Raw genomic sequence first — 15,707 nt, 5'->3', positions numbered from 1 at the left:
TACATACATCTCATTGGACTGAGTGACTGGCGTTCTGAACAGGAAGTACCTGCTGGTTACAAGAAGCCAAAATCTCACAGACTTCTATTGAAAAATAAACAACTGTTATTCATTCTATCGGTCAGAATAGAACAGAATATCTTTATTTATATAGCTCTTTTCCCAGAAGAAATCACAAAGTGCATTCATGATCCAATACTTTTTTTCAGCAAGGTTTTCTTTCTCTCACAAGTTATCCAAGTTATGAACTGACCAATCAGTTGCAGTTTCTGAGGGCGTGGTCTGAATGTTTCTAATATATACGGTGACTTGGCTTGCCCACCTTTGGTTATTTGGCACATGAGAATAAACCTTCACGTTTCAAGAAGTGTCTCTTCATCATTGCCCCAGGGTCACGGTTTTGTTTGGGTTCAATATATGACTTTTGTTTTACAAAACAACAACAAAAAACGACTTAAAAATCTGTTGTTGTTTTTTTTGTTTGCTATTAAACAAGTAGCAATGAAGAAAAACATTTTTGCTGACTAACACTAAGGGTGGTGTAAAGTAAAACAATACCAATGAATAATAAATCTAACATTTAGCACAGCACCTGCTTGACACTTATAATAATCCCCCCCCCCAACACAAAATCCCTTGGCGGGAGGCCGTGTCGCGCCTTTTAACATGTTCTTGATTATCCTCTCATACGAAATCATGAATGAATGTTTTCTGAAGATAATCAGTCATCACTAGAAACTGGATTTTGTTGAAAAGAATCTATCTGATCGGAACTGGATTACAAAAGAAAACTTAAATTATCAGTAAAGATGAATGTGATTAGAGTTCCAATCACCCGCCATATGCAAAACTTTCAACAACAAAAAAAAGGTTTAAAAAAAGGGCGGTTATCGTCACAGCACTACAGCCGAGAGATTTTCAAAAGTGAAACACAAAAATACACATTTATTAGAACATTCATAAATCCAACACGTTACATAAATCAACAAAACACCAGCTTTCTTTTTTTCTAACCATGAACAATTCGAAGGTTTTAATAGAAAACAGGTTGTTTTTCTAAGGCAGAAGAGTTTTGACTTACCTTCCATTTTCTTTCTGCTTGGTTTGTTCGTGTGAGTTGTTTAGTTTTCTTTCAGCTTTATTTACCAAAAAAAGTGGCTTCAATTCCGCCCAGTTCAAAAACCCCGCCCAAATGTAACCTCGAAGACCGCGAAGACCGTGAGTCCGTCTCGGGAAGTTACAGATTGTGGGCGGAGCCAATGAGGGGGAAAAAAATCCCTTCCTGTAAACAATAATTAAGAAGTTTCAGAATAAAAGTTTTCCAGTTTGTGAAGTTTTAAAAATAACCTCTTTTGGGGGGGAAATACTCATTTGTAAATAATTTTCAGTAAAACATTGATAACATAAAGGATTAATAAAGATTGGTGTTTAGCTGACGTTGTACAGAAACCATGTTTTAAAGACAGTAGTGCTAATAATGTATAACATTATCTAAGGGCCAACAGCTTTTATTGTTTGAAAAAACATCTTTAGACAAGTCACTTAAAAAATGTATTGACACAGTACACAGAGATCAGAGACTGACAATGTGTTTTAAGCATTTTTAACATTTGTTGTGTTACTAAAGAAAATGAAATACTGTGATGCAAAACTTTTTAGCCATTTTATGTTGATCTATTAACCCTTTAACACCTGAATGTATTTCCAGTGACAGAAAAAATGTTTTTGCTTTCAAGTAGAAGGTAAATTAAGGTAAGCTTGTAGCAGAATTGGTTTAGCACATATTTGTATTAGTAGGAGGCAAGGGGGTTAAACATGGCAGTTTTAATGTACATACCCTTTTCCAAAAAGCAGAATATCATGGAAAAGCTTATTTCTACAATTCCTTTCCAAAAATTAAAATTTCATAGAATATACTTCAGGGCCCAGTTATTTGTTTATTTTCACATACATTAGGGTTCCAGCTCATAAAACTCATAGAATACTCAAAAATCACCATTCATTTCAAAGTTTTCAAATTTTCTGAAATCCCATTTTTGTGGATTTATGGCGATCTGCGCTCCGCTGCATCCGCCTGGGAAGTCTCAAACACGCCTGTCAGTACCCGATTTGTACAACTACCCGTGTTTTAGAGTCAGGGTATGTCTTGGGATGTTAATAACAAAATTAATCTTAAAATGTTTATAAAACTGAAAACATTTATAATAATAAAATGGTTTACTTTAACGTTGAAAAAAAATATCCTGCTGGAGACTACATATGGGCTAAAAATGTCTTCTTCTATTTACTCCCTGAGGTCAGAAGACACAGCGCCACTTCCTGAAAATTTATTAACTATGTCAACACAGACACGTTAATGGCAAAAGCAGCTGAAGCAGCCCCTGACTTCTCAGAGAAAACGCGCTCACTACTCCTCTTTTCCTGTTGCAAACATATAAAAAATAAAAACGATCAAACAGAGAGTATGACTCGAAGCCATGTGGCCGTCATTAAATCAATTATCATTGAGATTTTCATTGTCTATGATGGCAACAATGGACGTTTGCACAGTGTTGCATTAAGGCGATGTTCTTTTATTTTTTGGCATTGTAATCCAGTTGGAGAAAACTCTCTGTTGTTGAGGAAAACAGATTCACAGAGTTAAAAAGACTGAGGTTAAAAGACTCGGACAGTCATAAAGGAGGCAGAGCTGTTGGGAAATGCTACCAACTGCTGATCTTTATTTATGTTTTTTATTATAAATATTTTTTTTAAACATTTTTGATCATAAGTTTAAAGGTTTACAATCTTGAAACAACAAAGGTATACAAAATATACATGTTAATGGAGTAAAGACAAATCAAGTTACTTAACTGTTGCAATGTTGGCCCCATAGAGGAAGTGACGTAATATTTGCACATGCACTGACTGATCAGGTAGCCGTTACAGATCGGGTAATCGCCTATTGCAGCCTAGCAGCCTCTGCTCGCTACTCTCTCTTGTTTTTATCCTCCTAAAACAGGCAAAATAACCAAAAATATCGCTGTTAATATTTGACCGTGCAACTTTACAAACTGCACCCTTTATCTCAGTGTTTTGGAGTGATCTACAGACATATCTCCGAAAAAAAAGTAGTGAACATGGTGTCTGAATTGCTTTTAAAATTCAGGGCATTACATAGTCCTTATAAAGCACCATTTTATAGGTCTATTATTGTGACTGCAGCTCGGCTGGATTTGATGCTTGGTACTTAATATCGGCGGTTCTCAAATAGGTGGACAACAAAAGCGCAGACTAATGAAATATTAAGAGGCAAAGGGTTGTCGGAAAACTGGCACAGGGAGAACAATAGGAGATTCATCAGGGATCATAGGTTTAAATAGTACTTTTAGCCAGGCCGAATATCATGTATCTAGAGGCGGACAACAAGTCTCTAAATGGAAATGCTCTTAGTCGAGTGTCATCTGCTTGAAAGCAGGGCAGGCTGTGAGGATGCCAACACAAATTTTGAAATCTTGGAATTGGAAGCTAGAGAGAGCGTCAGAGATGTTTTTTAAAAGACCAGGGATAAAAGTTGCTCGTAGTATAAAGTTATTCAAACACTAAACCATGTCAACTGTTACATTAAACAATTGATCATCGCACTTCTTGAATGTCCTTTGTCAATAATCTCCACCGTGGCTTCATTATCGCAGAACAACATGATCCCTTAGTGGACCATAAGCCCTCCCCCAAAGCGAGCATGCTACCATTATAGCATAGAGCTCAAATAGAGCTGTGGATTTGGGTTCAGCATCCAAAATTTCTGGCAGCCAGACATAAGCAAATCCCTCGTCATAAAATTATGCCCCAAATCCAACGGCGGGCGCAGCATCAGTAAACAAGTGGAGGGAGTCCAAGACTCGAATCGGTCATTGTAATAAACGAAACGCCACTCCAAGCATAGAGAAGGAGAGACCAGAAACACAAGTCAGAGAGACAACCTTTATCCATAATCGCGAATGTTTGGGCTGTTCGGAAAGTGTTGTTCGAGTTGGAAATAAACAGCCACTAGCCCTGTTCAAGTGCAAAAAATAAAAAATCAAAGATTGTTGTCAAAAAAGGATGTGTTAATAACTTAAAAATGTGTTAATAACTTATTACTACGGTTAGAACTCACTCGTTTTTTATGTAATATCAACAGCGTTTGTTTTTAGCATTCGGCGCTAATTCGCGCTAGTGTTAGCTTTAGCATTACCGAAATTGATGAGTTTCCAAACAATGTAGATAGTCGATTGAGGAATATAACATATTAAACACATCATCTTACGTATTTACAAATATATTTTACAACAGATACTTGATACTTTTAAATATACTTACATTTTTAAGTCCTCTTTCTCGCGCAACCGTCCGCCATCTTCGAATAATTCAAGCGCAGTGTATTGTGGGTCACACGCAATGCATTCTGGTATGAACGCAGTGCATTCTGGGCAATATTCGCCGATCGAGTGAGCATCGATCCACACTGGTTTTTCGTAGAGAATTCTGGGAAATTTCTAGTGCACATGATTTTTGAACTGTAGATTCGGACAGCAGGGGGGGTGACCAAGATGGCGCTCTGAACAGTCGTGTTTGGCTGAGCTCTGCAAACCTAACTGTTTTTTGTAATAATACACGGTGAGCAAAGACCTTTTCTTGATTTTTTTTACCTCTTTACAATTTCTTTATACTTTTTGCATAGTTCTCAAAGCAATATGAGCAAAGCCGAGAAGAGAAAGACGGAACTCAAGAAATCGCTAGCGAGTGTTGGCTCTGTTAGCAAACCTGCTAACGTTAGCCAACCTGCAAAGCCGTCTGCGTCGAGTAAGACTACTGATGCTAAAGTCAAATTAATTGACTCAATGCATGACTACATGGAGGCAGTTTCGGAACCATTCCTAATGGAAGAAGAAGACTTCCCTGCTCTTCCCTGCACACCCACTGCTTCCCCAGCTGGTAAGCTGAGAAAAGTCACAGAAACGGAGACAGAGGCTGTTCTTTCTCAACTCTCGTCACTTACACAATTGATAAACTCGAGGTCAGACACTCTGGAAAAGTTAATTAGCGGCAACTCCAGAGAGATCTCTGAGATGAAAAAAGCTGTGCAGGAGAACTCCATGCAAATCTCAGCTGTAAAAGGCTCCGTTGATGTCGTTTGTACTGAAATTAGTGACATGAAGAACAGAGTGATCCACGCTGAGGCACAACTGGAGAAATATAAAACAATCGTGGAAACACAGGAAAAAAGGATCTCCCAGCTGGAAAGCTACTCCCGCCGCTGGAATCTGAAACTTCGCGGTTTGGCTGAGAAAGAAAATCAGAACGTGCGGCAAGAAGTGATCCAGATCTGCCAGTCTGTTCTACCGGAGGCGAAAGACAAACTCCCCGATGTTGTGGATACGGTGCACAGACTCGGCCCGAAGAGACCGAACAACAACCAACCGAGAGGGATCATCATCCAGTTTACTGCGAGGATTCACCGCGATGCTGTCTGGCGCGCTGCAAAGAAATCTGGCTTCCTGAAAGAACACAACCTGAGGATGTCGGAGGATCTGTCTGCTGAGGACCGCGAACGGAGAAACCAACTGTGGCCGGCCGTGGAGAAAGCCAGGAGGGAGAACAAGCTGGCGTTCTTTGTTGGAGGACGTGCCTTTGTGAATGGTAAAGAAATCCTGCCGCCTTAACGAAGGCTGCAGATGTGAAAGCTGGATCTGAACGTTTTTTGCTATTTTCCACATTTGTCAAAAATGATACTGTTGCTTAAAATTTGATTTTATTTGAGCTCATAAGCTATTGCATTCAAGCTGCTACTTTTTATTTTAATTTTTATCTTGCTTTAATTTTGTTTTTGATATAACATTATAATGTTATTTTAAGTATTACATTATACTTAAATGTGAATCAAGTAGCAGCATTGTGGGTTTTATTTTTATTTATTTTTTTCTTAAAACATTTACTCTTATGAGTAAGATGGGACTAATAACGCCCATCACTTTGGTGTTATTTCATAAGGAAATAATTATTGTTAGGGTCTTAGTTCACAGCTTTTTTTGTAATGGTTTGCAGGTTCTTATCCTCTTTCTGTTCCTAAGCGACCAAAAATCCTTAACTCAACTTCTTTTTTCTTCTTCTTTGGTCTAAATATCTTTTGTTTTTGTTCTTTTTTTCTATTTCAACTTCATGTCTTTATCCATTATTTCTTTAAATGCGAGAGGTTTAAGAAACAATGTTAAACGTAAAGCCATTTTTTTATTTTGTAAGCAGTTTAATTCAGATTTTTGTTTTATCCAAGAGTCCCACTCAACTGAACAAGACAAATCCTTCTGGAGGTCACAGTGGGGAAATGATGTGTGGATGTCACATGGTACAGAGCGAGCTGCTGGTGTCTGCATTCTCAAAAACAGATTCAATGGAAAAGTTTTGCTATCTGACAGCGATAAAGATGGTCATTACATTTTTATGATACTTGAAGTAGCCCATTCCATCTTTATTCTAGTCAACGTGTACGGGTTCAACTCTCAAACAGAAAATAATCTTCTCTTCAATAGACTAGAAACACGTTTATTGCACTGGCTGTCTAAATACCCAGTCTTTTATAATATTTGGAGGGGATTTTAACACAGTTTTTGATAATTCTATGGATAGATGGCCTCCCAGGAGTCCAGACTCTAACTCTCCTATAAAGTTGTTTGCACAAAATTTAGATTTAATTGATTCTTGGAGAGACTCGCATCCAAACCAAAGAGCTTATACATGGTGTAACAAATCACAGACCAGACACTCACGCATTGATTTCTGGCTTACTTCTAAAGACTTAAAAAATGTTAAAACAGATATTCATGCCACACCGCTTTCAGACCACAAAACAATTCATCTAACCGTCCCTTTGTCGAGCTCCTCTGGCACCAAAGCTTCATATTGGAAGTTAAACAGTACCATTCTTGAGCATCTGGAGGTGATTTCTGAAACTCATCGCTTAATAAAACTTTATTGGAACAAAGCACTAGCTGAACACTCATTCTGTAATAATTGGGAACTTTTGAAATACGAACTTGGTAAATTTTTTAGAAAATATAGCTCTGACTTAACAAAAAAAAGAAGAGCTGTTGAGACAGATGTAATACAGAAGATTGCTCTTCTTATATCTAAGCCAACAGATGTCCTAGATGAAACGGATAAAACAGCTTTAATAGACTTACAACACAAGTTAGATGACATTTATAAGCGCAAAGCAGAAGGAGCGTTTATCCGATCTAGGAGAAGGTGGATTGAAGAAGGAGAGCAGAACTCTGCCTATTTTTTCAGGCTAGAGAAACACCAGTCCAATAGTAATTCTATTTCACAATTAAATATTAATGGGGTCATTTCTGATGATAGAAGTACCATAGCAAAATATTGTTCTGATTTTTATAGTAAACTCTATTCTTCCAACTATTGTTCAACATCTGCCCTTACCTTTCTTAACACTGGCAATAATATTACTCCAGTGAGTGAAGCGGACAGAGTCTGTTGTGATGATGTCATCTCTTTGAATGAGGTTACAGATGCTATAAAATATCTGAAAATAAATAAATCTCCTGGAACAGACGGCCTTACTGCCGAGTTCTATAAACAGTTTTCTGACAATTTAGCCCCATTTTTATTAAAAGTTTTAGAAGAAAGCATTAACAAGGTCGCACTCCCTCCCACGTTATCTCAGGGACTGATTACCTTGATCCCTAAACCGAGAAAGGACCCTCTTTCCTTAGATAACTGGCGACCAATCACCTTATTGAATTGTGATTATAAGATATTGGCTTTGATTCTTGCAAATAGAATAAAGCCAGTCTTAGATACAATTATTGATGAAAATCAGTCTGGATTTATGCAGAATCGTCATATCTCAAACAATATTAGATTAATTTTAGACATACTAGATTACTCAGAACTCGTGCAGGATGACAGTCTCATTCTTTTTCTAGACTTTTATAAAGCCTTTGATTCTTTAGAACACAATTTTATTATTGCTGCTTTAAATAAATTTGGTTTTGGTCAATTCTTCTGCAATGCTGTTCAAACTTTATATGTCAATAGTAATAGTTCTATAAAACTCGCCAGCGGAACTTCTCCTAGATTCTTCTTGAAACGTGGGGTAAGGCAGGGATGCCCCTTGTCAGTCTATCTGTTTCTTCTTTCTGTTCAACTCCTTAACCTACATATCAAACTCAGCCCATTAAAAGGTTTAATTGTGGCTGAGAGGGAAATATTCATAAGTCAACTAGCAGATGACACTGCTCTCTTTCTCCGAGACGCTTCACAAGTAGCTGTGGCGATTAATATCATCCAGTCCTTTTCTAAAGCTTCAGGACTTACCCTTAATTTAAATAAATGTGAAATTCTGCCTGTTAAAAACTGTTTGCTTACATCTATCCAAGGTATTCCTGTAAAAACATCTGTTACGTACCTTGGTATTCAAATCACTAAAGATATGCAATCCAGATGTTCTATAAATTTCTCTCCAATAATAGATAAAACCAAAGAAAACCTAAACCAATGGCTGCAAAGAGATTTGTCTTTGAAGGGCAGAGTTCTGCTTACGAAAGCAGAAGGAATCTCTCGTTTGACGTATGCAGCTCAATCTCTACAGGTTAATAACACAGTCTGCAATACAATTAATAGAATATTATATAACTTTCTATGGAGAAATAAAACTCACTATATCAGAAAATCTGTTATTTTAAATACCTCTGATAAAGGCGGTTTAAATTGTATTGATTTTACTGCCCTTAACAATACACTCAAGGTAATCTGGATTAAGAAATATCTTAATAACCCCACATCTATCTGGAACTTTATTCCACATTTTGTATTTTCAAAGGTAGGAGGCCTTAACTTCCTGCTGTGCTGTAACTATAGTATTCCAAAAATCCCTTTGAAACTGTCAAATTTTCATCAACAGGTTCTCTTAGCCTGGGCTCTGATCTACAAACACAACTTTTCTCCACAGAGTTGTATTATCTGGAATAACTGTAATATTGTCTATAAAAGGAAAACTCTGTTTTTAAATAATTGGTTTAATAATGGTATAATTTTCCTCAAACAATTATTCAAAGAACCTGGATTATTATATAACTACTCAGATTTCACAAAGCAGTATAAAGTACCAATAACTCCCAAAGAATTTGCAGTAGTGTTTGATGCCGTCCCATCTGGGCTTTGCATGTTATTCAGGGGTTTCTACAGCGCTCCTCCTCTGACTCTTCATCCTCCTGATGTGCTCAAATCTCCTCTGGGTAATTTCTGCTTCACTTCCGCTAAACAGTTGAACTCAAAAATCAGAGCTTTGTTTCAAGATAATTTAGTTTCTGTTCCATCAGCTATCTTTTATTGGGCTAATTTCACTTCTAACATTGATTGGAAAAAAGTCTGGTCTTTACCACAAAAATACTTCTTAACAAATAAAGTCAAAGAAATCTCTTTTAAACTCCTACACAGATTTTATCCAGCAAAGCATTATTTAACTAAATTTAAGGCTGACATAAACACCAGTTGTACTTTCTGCCAGAAACAACCTGAAACCTGCTCTCATTTATTCTGGTCTTGTGAATTTACATACAGATTTTGGAAAAACATTCACAAATTTATCACCGATTCTATTTTTGCTGACATACAACTTTATTATAAAAACATACTTTTTGGTTTTCATAGCTTTGATGTCAAAGACCGTGATGCTTTCTTTTGTGTAAACATGGTATTATTTATCGCTAAATTTCATATACACAAAAGAAAATTTTCCAATAAAAAACCGGATTTCTTTGTGTTCAAACTGGAACTGCAGCATTATTTAAACTTAATTTCTGCTTCAAAAAATACAAAAGCTCAAAAAACAATTAGCATCTGTAAATCTTTTGGACTGCTGACATAGATTTACTCTCGCATTTTCTCTTTTCTCTTTATTTTTTTGTTTCTTTTTATTTCTTATTCCCTTTTGTGTTTATTATTAATAATTAGTATTTTTTAAAGAATGCAACATGTTTGTTCTGTATTCAGAATTCTATTGTACATTATATGTGCATAATTGTTGTATTTTCTTGTTTTGTAAGTTGCAATTGTTCAATAAAAAAAAAAAAAAAAAAAAAAGATTCGGACAGCACTATAAAATGGCGACCGCACTATATAGTGCACTATATAGGGGTTAGGGCGGTGATTCGGACACAGCTCTCGGACAGCATTACAAAAGGGCAAACACACTATATAGTCCACTATGTAGTTAGTAGGGAAGCAATTCAAACACAATCTAAGACATGCAGGAAACCATATAATAAAACAGGAATCAGAACTCTGATCAAGACAGAAACAAAACATGATGGAAAAACTAAGGCAAAAAACCCTAATCATGACAGTAAAACCCTAATCATGACAGTGAAACCCTAATCATGACAGTAAAACCCTAAACATGACAGTAAAACCCTAATCATGACAGTGAAACTCTAATCATGACAGTAAAACCCTAATCATGACAGTGAAACCCTAATCATGACAGTGAAACCCTAATCATGACAGTGAAACCCTAATCATGACAGTGAAACCCTAATCATGACAGTAAAACCCTAATCATGACAGTGAAACCCTAATCATGACAGTGAAACCCTAATCATGACAGTGAAACCCTAATCATGACAGTAAAACCCTAATCATGACAGTGAAACCCTAATCATGACAGTGAAACCCTAATCATGACAGTAAAACCCTAATCATGACAGTGAAACCCTAATCATGACAGTGAAACCCTAATCATGACAGTGAAACCCTAATCATGACAGTAAAACCCTAATCATGACAGTGAAACCCTAATCATGACAGTGAAACCCTAATCATGACAGTGAAACGCTAATCATGACAGTAAAACCCTAAACATGACAGTAAAACCCTAATCATGACAGTGAAACTCTAATCATGACAGTAAAACCCTAATCATGACAGTGAAACCCTAATCATGACAATAAAACCCTAATCATGACAGTAAAACCCTAACCATGACAGTAAAACCCTAATCATGACAGTGAAACCCTAATCATGACAGTAAAACCCTAATCATGACAGTAAAACCCTAATCATGACAGTGAAACCCTAATCATGACAGTAAAACCCTAATCATGACAGTGAAACCCTAATCATGACAGTGAAACCCTAACCATGACAGTAAAACCCTAACCATGACAGTAAAACCCTAATCATGACAGTGAAACCCTAATCATGACAATAAAACCCTAATCATGACAGTAAAACCCTAATCATGACAGTGAAACCCTAATCATGACAGTAAAACCCTAATCATGACAGTAAAACCCTAATCATGACAGTGAAACCCTAATCATGAAAGTAAAACCCTAATCATAACAGTGAAACCCTAATCATGACAATAAAACCCTAATCATGACAGTAAAACCCTAATCATGACAGTGAAACTCTAATCATGACAGTAAAACCCTAATCATGACAGTGAAACCCTAATCATGACAGTGAAACCCTAACCATGACAGTAAAACCCTAATCATGACAGTAAAACCCTAATCATGACAGTGAAACCCTAATCATGACAGTAAAACCCTAATCATGACAGTGAAACCCTAACCATGACAGTAAAACCCTAACCATGACAGTAAAACCCTAATCATGACAGTGAAACCCTTATCATGACAGTAAAACCCTAATCATGACAGTGAAACCCTAATCATGACAGTGAAACCCTAATCATGACAGTGAAACCCTAATCATGACAGTAAAACCCTAATCATGACAGTAAAACCCTAATCATGACAGTAAAACCCTAATCATGACAATAAAACCCTAATCATGACAGTAAAACCCTAATCATGACAGTGAAACCCTAATCATGACAGTGAAACGCTAATCATGACAATAAAACCCTAATCATGACAGTAAAACCCTAATCATGACAGTGAAACCCTTATCATGACAGTGAAACCCTAATCATGACAGTGAAACCCTAATCATGACAGTGAAACCCTAATCATGACAGTGAAACCCTAATCATGACAGTAAAACCCTAATCATGACAATAAAACCCTAATCATGACAGTAAAACCCTAATCATGACAGTAAAACCCTAATCATGACAGTGAAACTCTAATCATGACAGTGAAACGCTAATCATGACAATAAAACCCTAATCATGACAGTAAAACCCTAATCATGACAGTAAAACCCTAATCATGACAGTGAAACGCTAATCATGACAATAAAACCCTAATCATGACAGTAAAACCCTAATCATGACAGTGAAACCCTTATCATGACAGTGAAACCCTAATCATGACAGTGAAACCCTAATCATGACAGTGAAACCCTAATCATGACAGTGAAACCCTAATCATGACAGTAAAACCCTAATCATGACAGTAAAACCCTAATCATGACAGTAAAACCCTAATCATGACAGTGAAACCCTAACCATGACAGTAAAACCCTAATCATGACAAACCCCTTCAGCAATTTAAGTAGACATATTAGTAATAAAGGCAAAGACACTATTATAGGTAATGCAAACTTTTAATTTTCTTTTAAGTTACACCCTCATCTGAACTTTTGACTCCTCCTTCATTCCCCTGAGCTTCAGTATTGTGTTTCCTGTTATATCAACTTCAGCTGGATGAGGGATTTTCTCCAAAAGCCTCTCCTCAAAGTCGGATCCCTGCTGGATACCCAGCTCTTCAGCGAGGACTGCAGAATCCACGATGAACGTGTTGACCTCCCCGTTTATCCAGACGTCCACCTCCGTCTGCTGGACCCCTGCACTTTTAATGCCGATGATTTCTATCTGGACGTCCTTGTAGGAGGTGCTTTGCAACTGAGAAGGAGTCAGAGTTTTCATTTATGGACAGATGTACAGTTTTCTAAAAATACTTTCTTTCTAAAGAAAACAAACTTTAGCTAAGAATTAGAACTCAGACAGACCGTGACTTTGAAATGACAAAGAAAGACAGCATGATTCACGCAGAACGCTACCTTGAAGATTTTGGTAAAAACTGTGGAGTTCAGTGAGATGGTTTCATGATAGTGATTGGTCGTCACATTGGTCACTCTGACTAAATCTCCCACTGAAACATCTCTGAGCTGCTGGATGTCTTGGCCCCACAAAGTGATGATGATGGAGCCGGTCGTGTCCTCAAGTTTAAACTCCTGTTTCTTCTTGAGTTTTCCCTCCACCTTACGAGAGTGGATATCCCAAATCTGAAAAATGAAAACAAGATCAAGGTATTGAAAACCAAACTGACAGTCATGGCCATAAGACCGTGTCCCTCAAACCACAGAGGAACTGATGGAAAAGTACCTCTTTCACGGTTCCCTCTGCACTGACTCTACTCCTCGGTTCCAGATGTTTGATCGCTTCGATGGAGACAACTGGACGCTGTCCATAGACCAGCATCTGAGCCTCCAGCTCCAGATCTTGGGGAATATCAAACTTTCCTGCCTTTGAAGTATTGCTTCGACTGCTGAATTTCATCGTTTTTTCATGCAAGACCCTGTTATTGATCTCTACTTTTTCCACCCTCACGTTTCTGAAGTTGTAGTAGCCTTCCTCCTTGAAAAAAGGAAATTTCTCTTCTCCGTACACCATCACCCTGATGCAGGCGCTGTCATCAGCAATTCCCAGTTGGAAGAAGGGCTTCTTTTCGTTGTCCTTGGTTTTATATGTACGCAGGGCAGATTTCACCAAAACTTTTCCAACAACAACGCTTTTCTGGCCAAGCTCACCAAGGACATCACTCTTCAACTCTGCAATAGTTATCCTCTGTGTAGAAATCCAGATTTTAGATGCATGAAGAGCAAAAGAAGAAGAAGAAAAGAAGGAAAATGTGGATTTGAAGAATCTGTCTTACCCACGGGGATGATGATGTCACCTGCAAAGAAGGGAATACACATTTTTTTATTTGGCTTCTTTTTTCTAAACTTAAAATGAAAAAGGGGCATAACAGCTGAAATATGCTGATGATAAAACCAGTTTCTCTAATTTGTCTCTCAGTTTCTTTCATTTCCACCTGGAAATCGGTTTGCTCGTTTCTGCAACCGTGTTGTCAAAAGATCGCCCAGGCAGATGCGGCATGCGCATACACCTGGTGTGCGGTGCATGTTGGGTAGTTTTTGCTCTGACGTCACATGCCAAAAGTCATAAAAATATTGCGAGAAAGGGGTGGGTGCAAGGTGCCTTTCTCAATTTGGTAATGCGCCGACTGTGAACCTGCAGATAGTGAATTACAATTAAAAAAATCAACAATATTTATCTTTAAATAAATAGTTGTGGTAATTGAAACATCACTCAGATTACTTCAGCATTAGAAATGATTTTACTTAAATCTTTAATTCTTTTAATTTTTCTACTAACAATCACTTGGGTTTATTGCTAAACATCAGACGTACATTTGCATTTATGCAACAAAAGGAGCTCATAAGTACAGTCATCACAAATCCTCTGTTATTGTGTGTTTGATTGTTGCCTTTAGAAGTTCACTTCAATTTCAAATATTATTTATTTCTCAGGAACATTGCACATTATATCAGCCCAGTGGCTGTTTTTCATCCGTTTTTAGAACTGTCTACAAAGATAGGAATGAAAAACCCTAACCCTAATGTAAGACAATCAAATAAAAGACCAACTGACCCTTCGCCATCGCTACACTGGCTCTAGACACAAACCACAGACAGCTGGCATCTGCATGACTGTAAGCGCGTTGGGCGGGATTTTAAAGACGCCCTGCGTCTGTTAGGGACCAGCCCCCTATTGGAAGACATACGGTATATAAATGTAAACATGCTGCCGGGTACTCAATAACAGCTCTGCATGTCAATCAAGTGACGTACAATGCTGGTCAGACAATTTAGGGGGAAAAGAATGTGAATTCTAGCAGTCTTACCTTGTCAGGTTGGGGGTCCTTCAGATATTCTTGGAAAGGAAAAAGAAGTCAGTGAGTCTCATCAACACCAAAGTCGTCATTTACTTTTAGAAACATGCAGGGCTTGCATGTTTGATCCCATGGGAAGTTCTTTCTGTAAAATGTGTGTGTGGTGGGGGTTCCTTAATCTTTATCTCAATGGTGCATATATCTTGAAGGGTACACTGTGCTGAAAAGATGTAGGTGAACTTGTCTGGAGACCTCAGGAAGATCTAGCCACCTCACTCTACCGTGAAGAGTGCAGTGGAGGTGGAGCTCAGTTGGAGCACCGCTCCTAAAGGCTGCTCCATCACACAGGACACCATGGTTGTGTTGGAAATATGGATGCCCTGAGTTCCTCTTTAAAACAGAGACCTTCAGAAGACAAATGTGTTTTGAAAACAATCCCTGCTGTAATCATTATAATCAGTCTAGCTGAAGGTGAAACTGTTCCTGGAGATGAGAGAAAGTTCCACCACTCTTTCCAAACCTCACCGAGTCCTAGAACCCCAGCAGCATCGCTGCTACTGAATAACAAACGGGAACCAACTGACAGTTTTTAGGTTTAGAGTCATACTAAGTCAGCTGGTGGTTCACGATTGGTCAGAAACGGACACCTAAAGACTGACCTGGATCTTCGGTCTTGCCAGAAGAATCCTCCACCACCTGGTTCTTCTCTGAGCCTGTCAAAGAAACTGTCATGATGAGTATGTCCTGAGCTCAGCAGCCTGTGACACACACACAGACACCTACACACACACACACACACACACA

The 15,707-nt window shown here is 37.9% G+C and overlaps 1 protein-coding gene across 17 annotated transcripts in view; it reads right to left on the bottom strand.

Moving 5' to 3' along the window:
* LOC111948682 (uncharacterized) overlaps positions 1-15,707 on the bottom strand; it is a 58,794-nt gene that overhangs the window by 9,751 nt on the left and 33,336 nt on the right. For 8 of the 17 annotated variants that reach the window (XM_078930541.1, XM_078930531.1, XM_078930532.1 and 5 more), the window contains one exon: positions 15,563-15,616. The exons of 3 other annotated variants lie outside the window; for them this stretch is intronic. In XM_078930541.1, coding sequence (XP_078786667.1) covers positions 15,563-15,616 — 54 coding nt within the window. Of the gene's footprint in view, positions 1-2,675; positions 12,851-13,008; positions 13,234-13,333; positions 13,796-13,883; positions 13,905-14,915; positions 14,945-15,562; positions 15,617-15,707 lie in introns of those variants that run through there. 6 more of the 17 variants (XM_078930543.1, XM_023962777.2, XM_023962778.2 and 3 more) reach the window with 3 other exon arrangements.

The sequence above is a fragment of the Oryzias latipes genome, chromosome 14 (assembly GCF_053564925.1).
Source record: "Oryzias latipes strain Hd-rR chromosome 14, Olatipes_Hd-rR_3.1".
Taxonomy (NCBI): Eukaryota; Metazoa; Chordata; class Actinopteri; order Beloniformes; family Adrianichthyidae; genus Oryzias; species Oryzias latipes.
The sequence above is the reverse complement of the archived record's forward strand: the minus strand, read 5'-3'. Positions and strand labels throughout refer to the sequence as shown.